The 17,808-nt window shown below is 42.6% G+C and overlaps 1 protein-coding gene across 1 annotated transcript in view; it reads left to right on the forward strand.

Moving 5' to 3' along the window:
* Positions 1-2,300: 2,300 nt before the first annotated feature.
* Positions 2,301-17,808, forward strand: part of FAT4 (FAT atypical cadherin 4) — a 170,621-nt gene continuing 155,113 nt past the window's right edge. The window contains exon 1 of the mRNA XM_059923561.1: positions 2,301-8,772. Within this exon, the coding sequence (XP_059779544.1) occupies positions 3,598-8,772 (5,175 nt within the window). The 5' untranslated portion in view covers positions 2,301-3,597. The remainder of the gene's footprint in view (positions 8,773-17,808) is intronic.

Below are 17,808 nucleotides of genomic sequence, written 5' to 3' on the forward strand. Positions count from 1 at the left end.
GTGATGCAAATTTAATACTATTGAGACTAAATATGAAGATGATCCCACAGGCTTTCCAAACAAACAAGAAAACAGAAAAAAGTACCTGATCCCCTACAAGTATCTAAATGTTTTCTTTCTACTCTTTCCTACCTGAATGACTGAACTGTGACACATTAGTAAACAATATCATACAAGTAAGAAAACCCTCTTAAAATCACACATCATAGCCATGGTTTGTAAAAATTTCTGCTTTCACTTTAGTTAATCAACAAATCTTTGTGTGTTAAATTACATCAAAATAAAGACTGTAATTTATTGGCAGAGATATGAGTGTTGAGAAAATGCTTTAAAATATCTCTCTTAAAAGAATAGCTTCCAATGCTTTCACAAGTTTTCAAGGCCTAAAAATACAAAAATGGTGAAATTTAACTTTCTTGTCTGTTTCCAATTCACCCATTATATGTACCGTATATATCAGTATCTACAGTAGAGGGAAATGCAGAAGTAAATATTCTAACCTAAACAAAGGAATTGGTGATAGAGATTTTACCATTCATGTTTCCGTGTATCAGTTTTGGGCTACAGGCTGTCTGGATCAGAGGGCTTGAATTTGCTCTCTGCCTTATTGCTTAAAAAAAGTTTTTTTTTTTTTTTTTAACCATAAGTAAAGAAAGGCACTAGGAGATTCCTAAAGATCTTTTTTCTTTGCTACTATCCCTAGGCAAGAAGGAGGAATTAGCCTTGTAACCAGATCCTTCTAGTCTCTGCATTTAATTTTAAGCAAGAAACCAGACTGCTAAAAATGTAAGACGGACAGCGAACAGCAGAGGGCAGTATTTACTCATGGCTGAATCATCTCCGAACTCAGAAGTTTTAAGTTTGGAGGGGTCACTGTGGCTGAAACGTATGACACATGCCCTATACTTGCATTACTTGGTTTAAATTCTTATTTTCGAAACGGTTGTCCTTAAAGGGGAAATAATACTGACCTGATTCCTAGTCCTTTTTTTTTTTCCTTTGAAGAATACCACAAAAATTAGCTACAGTAATCTGAGTGACTTGAGTGGCACGTGGGTAATTTTAAAATTTAAATTTCATTCTATTTATTTCTATTTCCTCATATCTGTCTTTTCCCCAGATAAAAACCAAACCAAAGCAAAAAGAAACAAACCTTCATCAGGCTTCCTTTGGCTTTAAAATGTCTAGGGGGAAATACTCCAACGGAGATCAAAATTCCAAACTTTGCAATAGGAAGAGACCTCCATCTTTCCAAAGGGCTACCATTGTTATTGTTGAAACTCTAAGGTTTGGCTACTGGCACCTGGGATCCATTTGGGAAAGGAAAAAACAGAGTTCCCCTGGCTTTTCCTATAGGAAATCCAAAGTGCGGTCGGTACAGAGGCCTTGGTGCCCCTACTCACCTGGAAGTGGAGACAGGCTTAGGGTTAGATCTGGACTGCAATTAGCTCGCTCTGTAGACAGAGGAGGAATGGGGAAGATTTGGTTTGGATGCTGCCGGATCATACTGTAGAGCAACTCCCTCCTCTCCCATCGAAAGAGAAGGGGCAGGAAACGGTTAAAGCAAATCTGCGCTCTGCATTCCCAGACAGGCTTTGCTTAATCCTTCTTCCCGCTCTAATAGACCTTCACCCCCTGCCTTTCTTTTATTTCCCTCGACCCCCCCCCCCCTTACCCCTGAGTTATTACTAGCATAACAACCTAACGGTCTTCCCCCAGAACCCATCACTAAAGTTATTTATCTGCAAACCTGACCCCACCCCCATCTATTCGGCGGCAGCTTTTTGCTGTTATTGCTCAGATGCCGGCCAAGATGTGACCAAAAAGAAAAAAAAAGGGGGGGGGAACCTCACCCCACCCCCTTCTCAGCGCCTCCTACTCGCCGAGCTCCCACACCCGACAGCCTACAGTCCTCCGGGAGGCTGGAGTGATTAGCATCCCGAGAAGCCAGTCGGAGGCGGAAGAAGTCGGAGAGCGCTCGCGGTAGGAGTGCCAGGCGGGGCTGCTTTAGCTCCGGCCCAATGGGGCTGGGGCGAGGGAGGGGCAGTAGGTGACAGCACGGGGAGCTAGGGGGAGTCCGGGCAAACTAAAGTGCGGGGATCAATGAGTGGCGAGCAAAGTTTCTGAGTCCTGCTCCAGCTCGCGGTCTTCCCTCCCCCTCTGTTTGTGTTTCGACAACGCGGTGTGTGTGTGTGTGTGTGTGTGTGTGCGCGCGCGCGTGTGCGCGTGTGTGCGCGCGCGCGTGCGGCGGGGAAGGGGCGGGGAGAGTGTGAGGGAGCAGCCGGAGGTTGAGAGGGGCTCGCGGAGCTCCAGCTCCACAGCGGTACAACCTTCAGCCCGGGCAGGCGAGAGGGAGAGCGCTGACAGCCGCCGTCCCGAGCTGCCGCGGGCGCCGCCAGAGCCCAGCGCCGACTTCCCCGCCTCCACCGCCAACGGTGAAGGAGAAAGAGGGACCCACCACCCCCCAGCCCCAAACAAAAAGCCTTGTGGATTACAAAGTGAAACTGACACGGGACAATAAAAGCAAAGGGCAAGAGGTCAGGGGCGAGGCGCACTAGAGTGGGCTTCTGACTGGGGCCGCCGGAGAAGGAGCCCCCTGGCATGGTGAGGGGAGGGGACTCGGGGACAGCGCGCTGCTCCTGCCCGACCCCGGCGAGGCCGAGAAGAAAGCGGGACCTGCGCTCGATTTGGATGTACAAATAATGGGTCGGGAGGCGTCCCGGCAGAGGTAAAAAAAAAAAAAAAAAAAAAAAAAAATGCTGAGGAGCGCTGGATTTTGCCTGTGCCCGACTAAGAGCTCGAAGCCGCAGCAGGGGCGGCGGCGGCGGCTCCTGCTGGAGGAGAAAGGACGGAGCTGAGCGCTCCCGGGTACCGGAACCCTAGCGCCAAAGCGAGCGCTTGGAAGGCAGTTTGCTAGCTGCCCGCGCTCAGACGCCGCCGCCTGGGCCTCAGCGGCCACTTCTGCAGCCCTGTTGGAGGGGCGTTGCAGCCTTGTTCTTGAGGAGAGGGGACTCGAGGAAATCCCTCGTCTCCAGCTTTTGGGAAAGCAATTTGATAATCTCCAGGTTCCCCATCGCCCCCTCCCCAGTGCGCAGTTGTTCTTTCCACACACCGCTACGGACGTTTGTCCTTCCCTCTTCAGTTTCTTCGCCTTGGGTAAGTTCTAAAGTTTCTGAAGACAATTGTTTGCAATGATTCCTCATATACCTTAAATACAGGCAACCTCTCCCAACTCACATCCACCCAGCCGAAAACGCTCAGGCTTTCTGGATTCGAAAACAAAGTAAAGGGGGAAAATATAGGAGGTTTGAGAAACTTTTCTGGGGACTCGTCAACAAACAGGAGTGCCCCGAGGAATGCCCTGCCGCTTTTTCCTTTTTCCTCATCTCTCCCGCGCTAAGCGTCCAAATGGCTACCTGGAGCCTTTTGCTGATGCGACTTGCTTCTGCTGGACTGCAGGTTCTTTGAAATAGCAGAGCTCTCCGACAGATACATCGGCTGCATGTTTGCTGGTGCCTACTTGATCCCTGTCATTGTCACTCTTTTTTGCCTCACCTCTTCCTTCTCTTTATCACACCGTTCCAGAGAGCCAGGACCATGGACTTGGCAGCAGACAGGGCTCCTGGCCGCCCGTGGCTCCCGCTGCCCACTTTATCATTATTTCAGCTCCTTCGCGTCTTTTGGCTGCTGTCACTGCTACCGCGGCCGGCCCGGGTCAGCGGGGCCGAGCAGCGCCAGGTGTTTCAGGTGCTGGAGGAGCAACCTCCCGGCACGCTGGTGGGTACCATCCAGACGCGCCCAGGCTTCACCTACCGACTCAGCGAAAGCCACGCCCTATTTGCCATAAACAGTAGCACCGGGGCCCTGTACACTACTGCCACCATCGACCGCGAGAGCCTACCCAGCGACGTGATCAACCTGGTGGTTCTTTCCAGCTCACCCACCTACCCCACCGAAGTGCGAGTGTTGGTGCGGGACCTCAATGACAACGCCCCGGTCTTCCCTGAACCCTCGATTGTGGTCACTTTCAAGGAGGACAGTAGCAGCGGGCGGCAAGTCATCTTGGATACGGCCACCGACTCAGACATCGGCTCCAATGGTGTGGACCACCGGTCCTATCGCATCATCCAGGGCAACGAGGCGGGTCGCTTCCGCCTGGACGTCACCCTGAACCCGAGTGGCGAGGGCGCGTTCCTGCATCTGGTGTCCAAGGGCGGGCTGGACCGCGAGGTCACGCCGCAGTACCAACTATTGGTGGAAGTGGAGGACAAGGGAGAGCCGAAGCGGCGGGGCTACCTTCAGGTAAACGTAACTGTGCAGGACATTAATGACAACCCCCCAGTTTTTGGTAGTTCCCACTACCAGGCGGGGGTGCCTGAGGACGCGGCGGTGGGCTCCAGCGTCCTCCAGGTGGCGGCAGCGGACGCGGACGAGGGCACCAACGCGGATATCCGCTACCGGCTGCAGGACGAGGGGACTCCCTTCCAAATGGACCCCGAAACTGGGCTTATCACGGTGCGGGAGCCCCTGGACTTCGAGGCCCGGCGCCAGTACTCGCTTACCGTGCAGGCTCTGGACCGAGGCGTGCCTTCCCTCACCGGGCGCGCCGAGGCGCTGATTCAGCTGCTGGACGTCAACGACAACGACCCCGTGGTGAAATTCCGCTACTTCCCTGCCACCTCACGCTACGCCTCGGTAGATGAGAACGCTCAGGTGGGCACTGTGGTGGCTCTGCTCACCGTGACGGACGCAGACTCCCCCGCGGCCAACGGGAACATCTCCGTGCAGATCCTTGGGGGCAACGAGCAGCGCCACTTCGAGGTGCAGAGCAGCAAAGTGCCGAACCTGAGCCTCATCAAAGTAGCCAGCGCCCTGGACCGGGAGCGCATCCCTTCTTACAACCTAACAGTTTCTGTCTCTGATAACTTCGGGGCGCCCCCTGGCGCGGCGGTTCAGGCGCGCTCTTCTGTGGCGAGCTTGGTGATTTTCGTCAATGACATCAACGACCACCCTCCAGTCTTTGCCCAACAAGTGTACCGAGTGAACCTGAGCGAGGAGGCGCCCCCGGGAAGCTATGTGAGTGGAGTGTCTGCCACTGACGGCGACTCTGGTCTCAATGCTAATCTGCGTTACAGCATTGTCTCTGGGAATGGACTCGGTTGGTTCCACATCAGTGAACACAGCGGCCTGGTGACCACTGGGCTTGCTGGGGGCTTGGACCGTGAGCTCGCTTCCCAGATTGTGCTGAATATCAGTGCTCGGGACCAGGGGGTTCACCCCAAGGTTTCCTATGCCCAGCTTGAAGTCACCCTCCTGGATGTGAATGATGAAAAGCCAGTATTTACCCAGCTGGAAGGATATGATGTGTCTGTGGTTGAGAATGCCCCAACAGGGACTGAACTACTGGTGCTTGGGGCAACTGATGGGGACCTGGGTGACAATGGGACAGTGCGTTTCTCCCTACAAGAGTCTGAGACTGACCAGAGGTTCTTCCGCCTGCATCCTGTGTCGGGGAGGTTGAGTACTATCTCCTCCTTGGACAGGGAGGTGCAAGCTTTCTACTCCCTGTTGGTTCTGGCCACAGATCTGGGCTCCCCTCCCCAGTCATCAGTGGCTCGAATAAATGTGAGCCTCCTGGATATTAATGACAACAGCCCTGTGTTCTACCCAGTCCAGTACTTCGCTCATATTCAGGAGAATGAGCCTGGAGGTAGCTACATCACCACAGTGTCTGCCACTGACCCAGACTTGGGTCTCAATGGAACTGTCAAATATAGTATATCAGCTGGGGACAGGTCTCGGTTTCAGGTCAATGCTCAGAGTGGGGTTATTTCTACAAGAATGGCCCTAGACAGAGAAGAAAAAACTGCTTACCAGTTGCAAATAGTGGCTACTGATGGTGGCAATTTACAATCTCCAAACCAGGCAATAGTAACCATCACTGTATTGGACACTCAAGACAACCCACCCGTATTCAGCCAGGCTGCCTACAGCTTCGTGGTCTTTGAGAATGTGGCTCTGGGATATCATGTGGGTAGTGTGTCTGCATCCACCATGGATCTCAATTCCAACATCAGTTATCTCATTACTACTGGGGATCAGAAAGGTATGTTTGCTATCAACCAGGTCACTGGGCAGCTTACCACAGCAAGTGTGATTGACAGAGAAGAGCAATCCTTTTATCAGCTGAAAGTAGTAGCCAGTGGGGGCACAGTGACTGGAGACACGATGGTTAACATCACAGTTAAGGATTTAAATGACAACTCTCCCCATTTCCTTCAGGCAGTAGAGAGTGTGAATGTGGTAGAGAATTGGCAGGCAGGTCACAGCATTTTCCAAGCCAAAGCTGTGGACCCTGATGAAGGTGTCAATGGCATGGTACTCTATAGCCTGAAGCAAAACCCCAAGAACCTCTTTACTATCAATGAAAGGAATGGTAATATTAGTCTGCTAGGACCCCTGGATGTTCACGCTGGTTCCTACCAGATAGAGATCTTGGCATCTGATGTGGGTGTTCCCCAGCTCTCCTCTAGTTTCATCTTAACAGTTTATGTCCATGATGTAAATGATAACGCACCAGTGTTTGACCAGCTTTCTTATGAGGTCACCCTTTCTGAGTCAGAACCTGTGAATTCGCGATTCTTTAAAGTGCAAGCTTTTGATAAGGATTCAGGAGCAAATGGTGAAATTGCATACAGCATTGCTGAAGGCAACACAGGGGATGCTTTTGGCATATTCCCAGATGGTCAATTGTATATAAAAAGTGAACTGGACCGTGAACTTCAAGACAGATATGTTTTACTGGTTGTTGCTTCTGACAGAGCAGTGGAACCCCTTAGTGCTACTGTGAATGTTACTGTAGTTTTAGAAGATGTAAATGATAACAGACCTCTTTTTAACAGTACCAATTACACATTTTACTTTGAAGAAGAACAGAGAGCTGGGTCGTTTGTGGGCAAAGTAAATGCTATAGATAAAGACTTTGGGCCAAATGGAGAAGTAAGGTATTCTTTTGAAATGGTGCAGCCAGATTTTGAGCTGCATGCAATTAGTGGGGAAATTACAAATACTCATCAGTTTGACAGGGAGTCTCTTATGAGGCGGAGAGGGACTGCAGTATTTAGCTTTACAGTCACTGCAACAGATCAGGGGATCCCTCAGCCTCTCAAGGATCAGGCCACAGTACATGTTTACATGAAGGACATAAACGATAATGCTCCCAAATTTTTAAAAGACTTTTACCAAGCAACAATATCAGAGTCAGCAGCCAACCTGACACAAGTTTTGAGAGTATCTGCCTCAGATGTTGATGAAGGTAATAATGGACTTATTCATTATTCTGTAATAAAAGGAAATGAAGAAAGGCAGTTTTCTATAGACAGTACCTCTGGTCAGGTGACACTTATTGGCAAATTAGACTACGAAGCAACACCTGCCTATTCCCTTGTCATTCAAGCAGTGGATTCAGGGGCAGTTTCCCTCAATTCGACTTGTACCTTAAATATTGATATTTTAGATGAAAATGACAATACCCCTTCTTTCCCTAAATCAACACTATTTGTTGATGTTTTGGAAAACATGAGAATTGGTGAACTCGTGTCCTCTGTTACTGCAACTGATTCAGATTCAGGTGACAATGCTGACTTACATTACAGTATTACTGGGACTAACAATCATGGAACTTTCAGCATTAGCCCAAACACTGGGAGTATTTTTCTTGCCAAAAAATTGGACTTTGAGACACAGTCTTTGTACAAATTAAATATAACAGCAAAAGACCAAGGAAGGCCTCCTCGTTCATCTACAATGTCAGTGGTTATACATGTGAGAGACTTTAATGACAATCCTCCTAGCTTCCCTCCTGGGGATATTTTCAAGTCTATTGTTGAGAACATTCCCATTGGAACGTCTGTCATTTCAGTGACTGCACATGACCCTGATGCAGACATTAATGGGCAACTCTGCTATACGATCATCCAACAGATGCCAAGGGGCAACCACTTTGGCATAGATGAAGTCAAAGGCACTATCTATACAAATGCTGAAATAGATCGGGAATTTGCTAATCTCTTTGAGTTAACTGTAAAAGCCAATGATCAAGCTGTGCCCATTGAAACTAGACGGTATGCTTTGAAAAACGTGACCATTTTGGTTACAGACCTCAATGACAATGTTCCAATGTTTATATCACAAAATGCCCTGGCTGCCGACCCTTCAGCTGTGATTGGTTCTGTTCTGACAACAATTATGGCTGCTGACCCAGATGAAGGGGCGAATGGAGAGGTGGAGTATGAGATCATCAATGGGGACACAGACACCTTCATTGTGGATCGTTATAGTGGAGACTTGAGAGTGGCTTCAGCGCTGGTGCCTTCTCAGCTGATCTATAATCTCATAGTTTCAGCAACAGACCTTGGCCCTGAAAGGAGGAAATCAACCACTGAATTGACTGTCATTCTTCAGGGCCTTGATGGACCTATTTTTACACAACCCAAATATATAACTATTTTGAAGGAAGGAGAACCCATTGGCACCAATGTGATAGCAATAGAAGCAGCTAGCCCTAGAGGATCTGAAGCCCCAGTGGAGTATTATATTGTTTCAGTCCGTTGTGAGGAAAAAACTGTGGGACGTCTCTTTACTATTGGACGACAAACTGGCATAATTCAGACTGCAGCCATTCTGGACCGCGAACAAGGAGCCTGTCTTTACCTGGTGGATGTTTATGCCATAGAAAAATCAACTGCTTTTCCCAGAACACAGAGAGCAGAGGTAATGATTTTGTCATCCCTTATGATTATTTGTTGATGTGTTTTTTAGGAAGATCGTTCTCTTTATATTTACTTTCTAGAGTAATTTACTGTTGATTGTTCATTTTACTGACAGGAGCATATAAAAATGTTCTGTCACACAGACTAACAAGAATTACATGCAATTTAGCTTTAATCCTGATCAAAACCAAACAATGAACAGTTTTTACCTTATATTTCATCTCACACCATCATATGTGTAAGGCTAATGAGAACTCTTTTGCCATTTCAGAAGTGCAAAAAAAAAAAAAAATTAGTTTATCTAGGTTACATCACCATGCTAAACTAAACACCTCACAGTAAGGAAGTCTACCAGAGAATGAGCAATTTCAGACTTAAGAAATCCTTATTCCAAAATGAATAACTTTGGTAGAAATCAGCATTATAGCGTGGCTTTCAAGGGGGAGTGGCTGTGGACTGACAGTTTACATCAGGACGGTATTAACTTTCACATCCTCAGCAGTCTTGGCAGTTTCTTTATAGACAGTGACTAATTTCAATGTGCTGGGCCAAGTTTGGGGAGATTCCTGATTTCATCTGCCTTCACAGTTTAGGCACTATCTTCTGATTTAGAGTAATCCTCTCTCTTCCCTCTTGAACTAAAGCATGTAATGTGCTGTGAATGATCAGAGATTAGAAGCTGTTTCTTGAGACAAAACTGTGTTGTTCAATGCCATGGTATAGGTACAAGTTGTTCTGTCTGCTGATGGGTGAGAAGCTAGTGTTTCAAAGCATAAGCCAACAGATTTCAAGCTTGGCCTTTCCCGGGGTATATTTTTGGCTGTTACTACCTCAGTGTTTCATTGATTTGCTTTTTAGTTGAACTACTTCCAATGTTGTTTTGATAATCAACTAGAAATGACATAGCTATACTCTGGAAAGCTCGTTTGCCATTTCCTAAGTTCTCTCTCCTCACTCCCTTCAAAGAGATTCTGGTGTCACTCATCCAGAAACACAAAATATCAAATGTAGTTTGTGATACTCGGCAGTAACCCAGACACGACATGCTGGTGAAACTGAGGCTCATGTGTTTGTTTTCTTGCTTTCTTTTCTTTTTTTACAGAGGTGAGGGGTTTTCTTCATTTAAAATGTTCATTTATTATTATTATCTTTCTGAATCCCCTGTGATTTTTTTTTCATGTTAGCTAGCGATGTCTATTCTATGGATGGAACAGTATATTCATGGCCTAGAGGATATTAGAGATATAATTAGAGATATAATTCTTAATAGAGAGATAATTCTTAGAGATAAAATTTTAAGTGGAATTCAGTTTTATCTTATACACATAGCCCTGAAGAAACTTCTAACCCATATGTCCTCTTTTACCTAATTAGTTTTTTAAAGATCTTAACATAGGTCTTACTTATTGAGCTATTTGGTTTAACTCAGGCTATGATTTACATGTAATTTTGTTTTGATTTGGGGTTATTCCTCCCCTAAACCCACTCCCTGGCTCTACCTTCCTTCTCTGGAATTATTTCTTAGATGAAGAGATTTAAGTAGCTATTAAAGACAGGCAATTAAGTCATTCTAGACTTTAAATCTGTTAAACTGTAAAACAAATTATGTTATTGGTTGTTTGGTTCAATGCATTACATTTGCTCTGCAATGAGAATAAATGTCCATTGTTTTCATTAGAAGATTTATTTAGTCTTATTATTTATCCATGAGATATGCAAAGATTAGCCTAGCTTAAATTTGTTAAATAGTGCTGTTTCTGCATTAGGCAGAAGGACTAAAAAATAATGATTATAAACCGTTTTGTTAGTAATAGGGGATCATATGTCTGTTACCTTTTTTAACCTCCAATAGCACCAATATGAAAAGTTATTCATATTTACTGTAGCCTATTTAAAAATCTGGAGAGAATTCATCATGATGATTTTTTTATGAGAAAAAAATTGTTTGTCAGGGTACCTTCTGTGAACTGAAGTGCTGAAATTGTAAACCGAGTTTGAGTTCCCAAGCTCCAACCACTCCTAAAATTAAAAGCAAATGTGTTTCTCCAAAGAATATTGAAAGCAGTAGTTGGGAGCTAGAATTTCATATTATTATTGGTTGTATCTTTCAAGTGTATACAATAAAGTTTTTTATTCCTTCTACTCAAACAGTTAATTTACCGTGATTCTGCAAAAAGAAGCTGTAAATTACCTCTGGTTGTCAGAGGTGATTTTTCAGTTGTTTGTTTCTAAGTGTAAACTTTGCTCCAGTGCATTTTTTAACAATTTATTCATGTACACTGAGAGGAGTCTGGGTTGCTTACTCAGGTTTCTGGCTAGAGTCATGGCTAACCAACGTTCCATGGGCAAGCAGAGGGTCAGTGGGTAAAAGAGAAATGATTTAATCTGCATTCTTTTTCAAGCTCTGACACTTGTGTGTGTGTGTTTGTGGGAAGGGGGCGGTGCTGGGGACTTGGCTCTGATACTTCTCATTCCAGAGCTGTGTCCAGTTGTATACCTTCACTGCCCCTACCTGTCATAGCTTAAACTTCGGCATGGATGAGAGTGTCTTTGAAGGATGGCTTTTGTGTTGCAGTCACAAGGTTTATTATCCTTTTATTTTATATCTTTGTATTCTAAGAAGAGTCTTGAGTATGTTAGAAGAGCTCATATACATTTTGTACCACTTTTTTAGGTTCAACAAAAAAAATTGGAGATGTAACACATCCATAAGCATTTCTCTTTTAATATGTGTTTTATGGGAACATGCAACTTCGGGACTGGGTTGGACTTCTTGAAGGTCAAAGGCTTTGTCTCATTGGTCTTTATTTCTTTTATTTTTATTTTTTACATCTTTATTGGAGTATAATTGCTTTAAAATGTTGTGTTAGTTCCTGCTGTACAACAAAGTGAATCAGCTATGTGTATACATATATCCCCATATCCCCTCCCTCTTGAACCTCCCTCCCACCCTCCCTATCCCACCTCATTGGTCTTTATTATCTCCTAGTATAATATCTCCTTGATAATAATATCTCCTAGAGCCTGGTGTATAGTAGGTGCTCAGTACATGTTTGCTGAATGAGATGGTAGAAGAGCTAAGACTGGTGTGTGCATTCTTGTGCTTCAGCAATAATCAGCAGAGAGAAGCCGGGAGAATAAAGGAGGTTAGTAAATTTGATCTCGGTCATTATTTGAACTAAGGACATAAAGACATAACCAATTATGTCTGTTCTACAAATGAACTGAGAATTGTCAGAAGACTCAAAGAGGAAAGAGGAATTTAGGTGGGTGGTCTCACATGGAACTTAGGGTTTAAATGGAGAGAAATACTGTATACGCTTCTAGGTTGCAGTTCTCCAATTTGTTGGTTGCAGGACCCCAAAGAGCTTTTGCTTAGGTGTGTCTTATCTATTAATATTTATATTTTGAACATTAAAACTGAGAAAATTTTAAAATGTTTATTAATTTCTTTAAAATCACATTAACCATATAACATATTTTATTTTATTAAAAGAACTTAATTTTGCCAAACATAAAAAATAATGCAAAGAGAGACATTATTTTACATTTTAATAAATCCCTTTAATATCTGGCCTAAGAGAAGACAGCTGGATTCTCAAATCTTCTTATTCCATCTATTGCAATATGTTCTATTGGTTAAAGTATATGAAAATAATCCGTTCTCACTCAGATAGACAAAGCTGGATAAGGGAAAGATATTTTGATATCCTTTTCAGATAATTGATGATTTTCTTTTGATACTGCACCAGAATTCCACAACTGGCTGTTTCTTAAAACTTACTTGCAATTAGGAATCTGAAACCCTACCAGTAAACTTTTCATACTTTGTTGCATGAAAATACTGATCTATCTTGCATTCTGAATGGAAATTTTACCTATGTGTGACTTAGAAATATCAGGCATTGATCATTTGGAAAATATTGGTTATAACTGATAAGGATCTTATCAAAAGAGTCGTTAAATATATTGACTCACAATCTCATAGTGATGGTTCGAAGTTTTCCAAATTTGAATTTTCACTGGAAAGCTCAAATTTTATCATTTGTAACATATATTGTTAGCTGTTGTCCTGATGTATTAGGCTCCCTTTGTTCATTTTCAAACTAACAAACAAAAAATGTCTGTCACATACCAAATCTAAAAAAAGCATAGTTTCTCTGTCAGTTGTTCTTTCAAGTAAAAATTGTATTCTGTAAATAGAGCACCTAGTTCAGCCTTTAACTCAATCCATCACACACATGCTTTTCTTTGAGACTACTTACAGTGGTACAGATTAATGGTTCTTTATGCACGTTTCACTATTTGTCACCCAAATATTGAAAAGACATCAGGATTTAATGGTCTAGGTTTAATAATATTAATCATTTTACTGTTTCTTCAAGGAGAGTTCTTCAGTTTTTAAGTGAAACTGGCATTTTATTTTTACTGTGACTAGTAAGTGAAGAATACAATTAGAGCTGAATACTTTGGAACTACTGCTTTGCTTTGTGCTAAGGCACCAGCAGTTTTACCTGCCCTTTGCTTTTGAACCTCTAGTGTAAATGTCAACATAGTGAAAAGGCAAACAATGTTTTGTTTAATTATGAACACAGTTTTTATTTCCCAGGCATCTTTAATGGGTCTCTGGTATGCCTAGGGCCCCATGTTCCACAGTGGGAGAACCATTGGCCTAGGCACTGAGATTTTTGCAATTCAGTAAAAAAAACAACAAAAAAGCAACTAGAAATATTCTATTAAAAGTGTGTTTAGAATGTTAAGTGAACAAATTATGATTGCATTTAGATTAGAAATGAGTTTTAACAATTGATAATAAATTTATTTTTAGAGTGAAACCATCAAGAGTTCCAGGAGAAATGATGGAGACATTTGTAATATCAATACTGAATATCAAGTTTAGAAATGATTTTCTTCCAAAGGGTTTAGAAGAAGAGTTAGTGCACCTTATATTAAATGTCTGTATATCTTGTGTGTCTTTCCTCACAGGCAAAATATAAGCAACAGAACTGAATATTTAATAATAATGATAATAATAATTATTATTATAAAATTTATTGCATATCACTATGTTCAGTCATTGACCTGAGTGCTAAGTGCTTCTTTAGGGATTTGTATCATTTGAGCCTCACAACATTAGTCATATCACTCCCACTTCGTAGTTGTGGAAACAGTCTCAGAAAAGTTAAGTGATTTGCTTAAGTTCAGATTGATAGAAAGAAAAATCACATCCAGACTTGCAAAATCCATTATTTGTGTTCATAGCTACTGTCCTATAAAGACAGGGCAATCTGTGGCCTTCATTAAGAGAGGGGGTTTTTTACTCCATAGATAAAAGTATAGATGTATGCTTTTGATAATCTTGTTTTCACACCCTTATTGGTGTTTAAAACTCTTTGAAAAGTGGTATTATGTATTGTCTGAACCAAGAGAAACATGATTTTTGCCGCCTCAATCAAGGCCATCAGCGGATGCTGTACATTCCTATGGGTCAGTTACTGGTAGCAGCAAGGATTCCAAGTTGAGGACCTGTGGAGGTGTTTTTGGAGCAGGGAAGAAGGGTGAGAATATGAGAGGGGCACTGGAGACAAAGGAAGGGCACACGTATATGCAGTGACTCTCCTAATTTACAGTACTGTACAGGTTGGGAACAGTTGCTGTACTTTATGAAGGTGGAGAATCCATTTTTGGATTTTCAGGTGATAAATCTTACTCTCCTAAGGAATAATGATGAAATTGTGTGGGTGGAGTGTGAAGATTATATTAAAAGGAGGAAAACATTTTCTTACTTCCTCAACTTTTGACTTCCACAGTGTTTTGTTTTTTTTTAAACAATCTATGATTATTTTCTGATTCTATTTTTTCCCTATTGGTATGTGTTTAAATTTATTAAATTTATTAAACTGTGACTTAAAGGCCTCTGTACGTTTTCAAGACATGTACAAGTGTGTATCACAGACAGGAATATTGATGGGCAACTAAGCTCATGCTGCATATTTTCATATATGGCTTCAGGATGCTTGATTTGGTCTCTCTCTTTTGTTGATATATTTCCATAGATATAGTTTATTTTCTGACAGAGTTATTGTTTATTTCTTTTTTTGCCTTTATTAAAACCCAAATTATTTTAATTCTTTATTGTTCCATTAGATTTTGAGGCAGCTACTCTAGGAATAGTTTTGAAAAGATGTTTATGTACTTCATATTTTGTGGAATCAATTTTTCATTGCACTGTCTACAGCTTGCACTTTGGCATCATTACAATGAAAAACTGCCAAAGAACCTCATTAGCTGTGAGGGACTGTTGAGTTAGTGACTATAAAGGATTCCACAGGCCCTGAGGTATGTCCTCTCTTCCAAGAATTAATATAGCTAAGGTTCAGCTCTTGATGAATACCCATGAAATTAGTATTCAGAAGAAGGAGCTTCGGAGTGGAAATTGAAGAAGAGTAACTGGCAAGTGACATGGCCAAAATGAATTAAAGCGTTTCTTAAAGTCTCCTAGATATGGAATATGGTAAATATATTCTAACGCTTTCAGGCTTTAAGTAGTCTGTGACAACAGCAGCCAATTTTAGTAGTACAATAAATAAGGAGGAGAGAGTATGAAGAAGGCAGAGAAGTGAAAATTTTTAAAAATTCTGTTAGACAAATATCATTTATAAAATATATACATGTAATATATATATATATATATATATATATATATATATATATATATATAATACCATGTACTAACATGTATGCAACCATTGTACAGAGATTACTGGATTTTCCCTGGTGTTAAAATCCTGAGACAAAATGGGACAATAAAGTCATGAAGATGACAGAATCTAACTGGAAGATAATTTAAATGTGGCAGTCAAGAATTGACTATAGGGATGCAGTTTCCAGACATGTATGCATATTTAGGAAACAATTAGGGAATGAAAACCAAGTTTTAAGGTATTGAGGAAATGTTGAGAGACATTTATAAACCCTGTTTGACAACTGGCAACTGGGAGCCAATGGCATTGTTATGGATGATTTGTTTAGGATTATTGACATTTTTCTGAAATGTTTTATCATGTATAGATTCTAACATATATAAAGTGTTTACATTATGTCAGACACTGGTGAGCACTGGGCATTGTCTTGCCTTCACCATAATCCACGACATCTCACCATTTGACAAATGAGGATACCGAGGCTAATGGAGGTCAAGTTTATGGAGCTGGTTTCTGGTGGAATCGAATTTGAACCCAGCAGTCTGACTTGAGTATGTATGTTTAATCCCAACACAACATGTTATAAGAATGGTTGATACTTTCTATACTCTCATAGGCATACAAGTTTTACTGTGTAAAAAGTTGTTTTCATATTTTTATATTTCTTCATACTGGTGACTGAAGAAATATAGGGTAAAGTGAAGTTTAGTTAATGACCCAATAGTAGGATTACTTTAGGTCCCTATTAATCTTTATTTAGGTTAGGCTTGAATAAATGGACCTATAATGTCAGTTCTTCATTTTATTTTTCGATGTGCAGTGAGAATATATTTCCATTCTTCCAGTTACTGCCTCATTTACTTTCTTCCCTTTTCAGCAAAATTTTTGAAAGAGTTGCCTATACCTGTCTTCTTTCTTCTCATTATCTCTTAAATCCACCCCCATCAGGCTTGGCTTCTGCCACTCTAGTAAAATTGCTCTTACCAAAGCCACCATGATAGCCACATGTTTACGTCCATTGGGCAGGTCTCAGTGCCCATTGTATATAACCTTCTAAGTAATCAAACTCTCAGGATTTTTATTCTGTTTCTTGGACCAGTTCCTTTTCAGCCTCCTTCACCAGCTTCTCTCCATGCCCTCAAATTTTAACTGTTGGAATATCCCTAGAATCAGTTCTTGAAAAACTCTTCCTTTTTAATGTACACTTATTCCCTTGAAGATCTCAATCAAGCTCATGATTTTAAATAACATATGAACAGATGAGTCCAAAATTTTGTCTCCACCCTGTATATCTCTCCTGAATTCCATATTCATATAACCAACCACTTACTTACTACATTTGATTAGTGTCTTAACAGATATTTTAAATTAACATTTCCAAATCTGAGCTCTTGATATCTTCCCCAATAAAAACCGACTCAACAACCCTCGGCCATCTCCTTCTCAATTGATGGCAACCCCAATCTTCTAACTGCTCAGGTCAAAAAACTTGGTGTTCTTTGACTTCTCACTTTCACACCCTATGTGCAATCTGTCAGTTAATCTTAGCTCTCTCTTAAAAATATATCTAGGACTTCCCTGGTGGCGCAGTGGTTGGGAATCTGTCTGCCAATGCAGGGGCACGGGTTTGAGCCCTGGTCTGGGAGGATCCCACGTGCCGCAGAGCAACTGAGCCCGTGCGCCACAACTACTGAGCCTGCGCTCTAGAGCCCGCGAGCCACAACTGCTGAGCCCGCGAACCACAGCTACCGAAGCCCGTGCACCTGGAGCCCATGACCCACAGCAGGAGAGGCCACCGCAATGAGAGGCCCACCCACCGCAGCGAAGAGTGGGCCCCGCTCTCTGCAACTAGAGAGGGCCCGCACACAGCAACAAAGACCCAACGCAGCCAAACAAAAACAACAACAACAACAACAACAAAAATATATATATATATCCAGAAACTGATCTTTTCTCATCACTTATACTGTTACTCCCTTTGTCTAAGACGCCATCATCCTTCCCTTGGATTATTGAAGACAGACATCTTCTTACTGATCTCCATCGTTCTTTCCCACTCTTCTCTTTCCTTGCTCATCTTCTTTACTCATACTGGCTTCTTGCAAGTCCCAGAACTTGCTAGGAATACACCTGCCTCAAAGCTCTTGCTCCTGGCTCCTCACCCTGCATAGAATGCTCTTTCCTCCAGGGCATCTACTTGGATAATTTCCTCCCACGCTTCAAGGATTTGCTCATATCTCACATTCTAAGTGAGAACTAACCTTCCTTTACTGACTTATTACTGTAGCTCCCCGCCCCCTCATCCTGCCTGATCTCCATTTCTCTATTATAGT

The sequence above is a fragment of the Balaenoptera ricei genome, chromosome 5, assembly GCF_028023285.1.
Source record: "Balaenoptera ricei isolate mBalRic1 chromosome 5, mBalRic1.hap2, whole genome shotgun sequence".
Taxonomy (NCBI): Eukaryota; Metazoa; Chordata; class Mammalia; order Artiodactyla; family Balaenopteridae; genus Balaenoptera; species Balaenoptera ricei.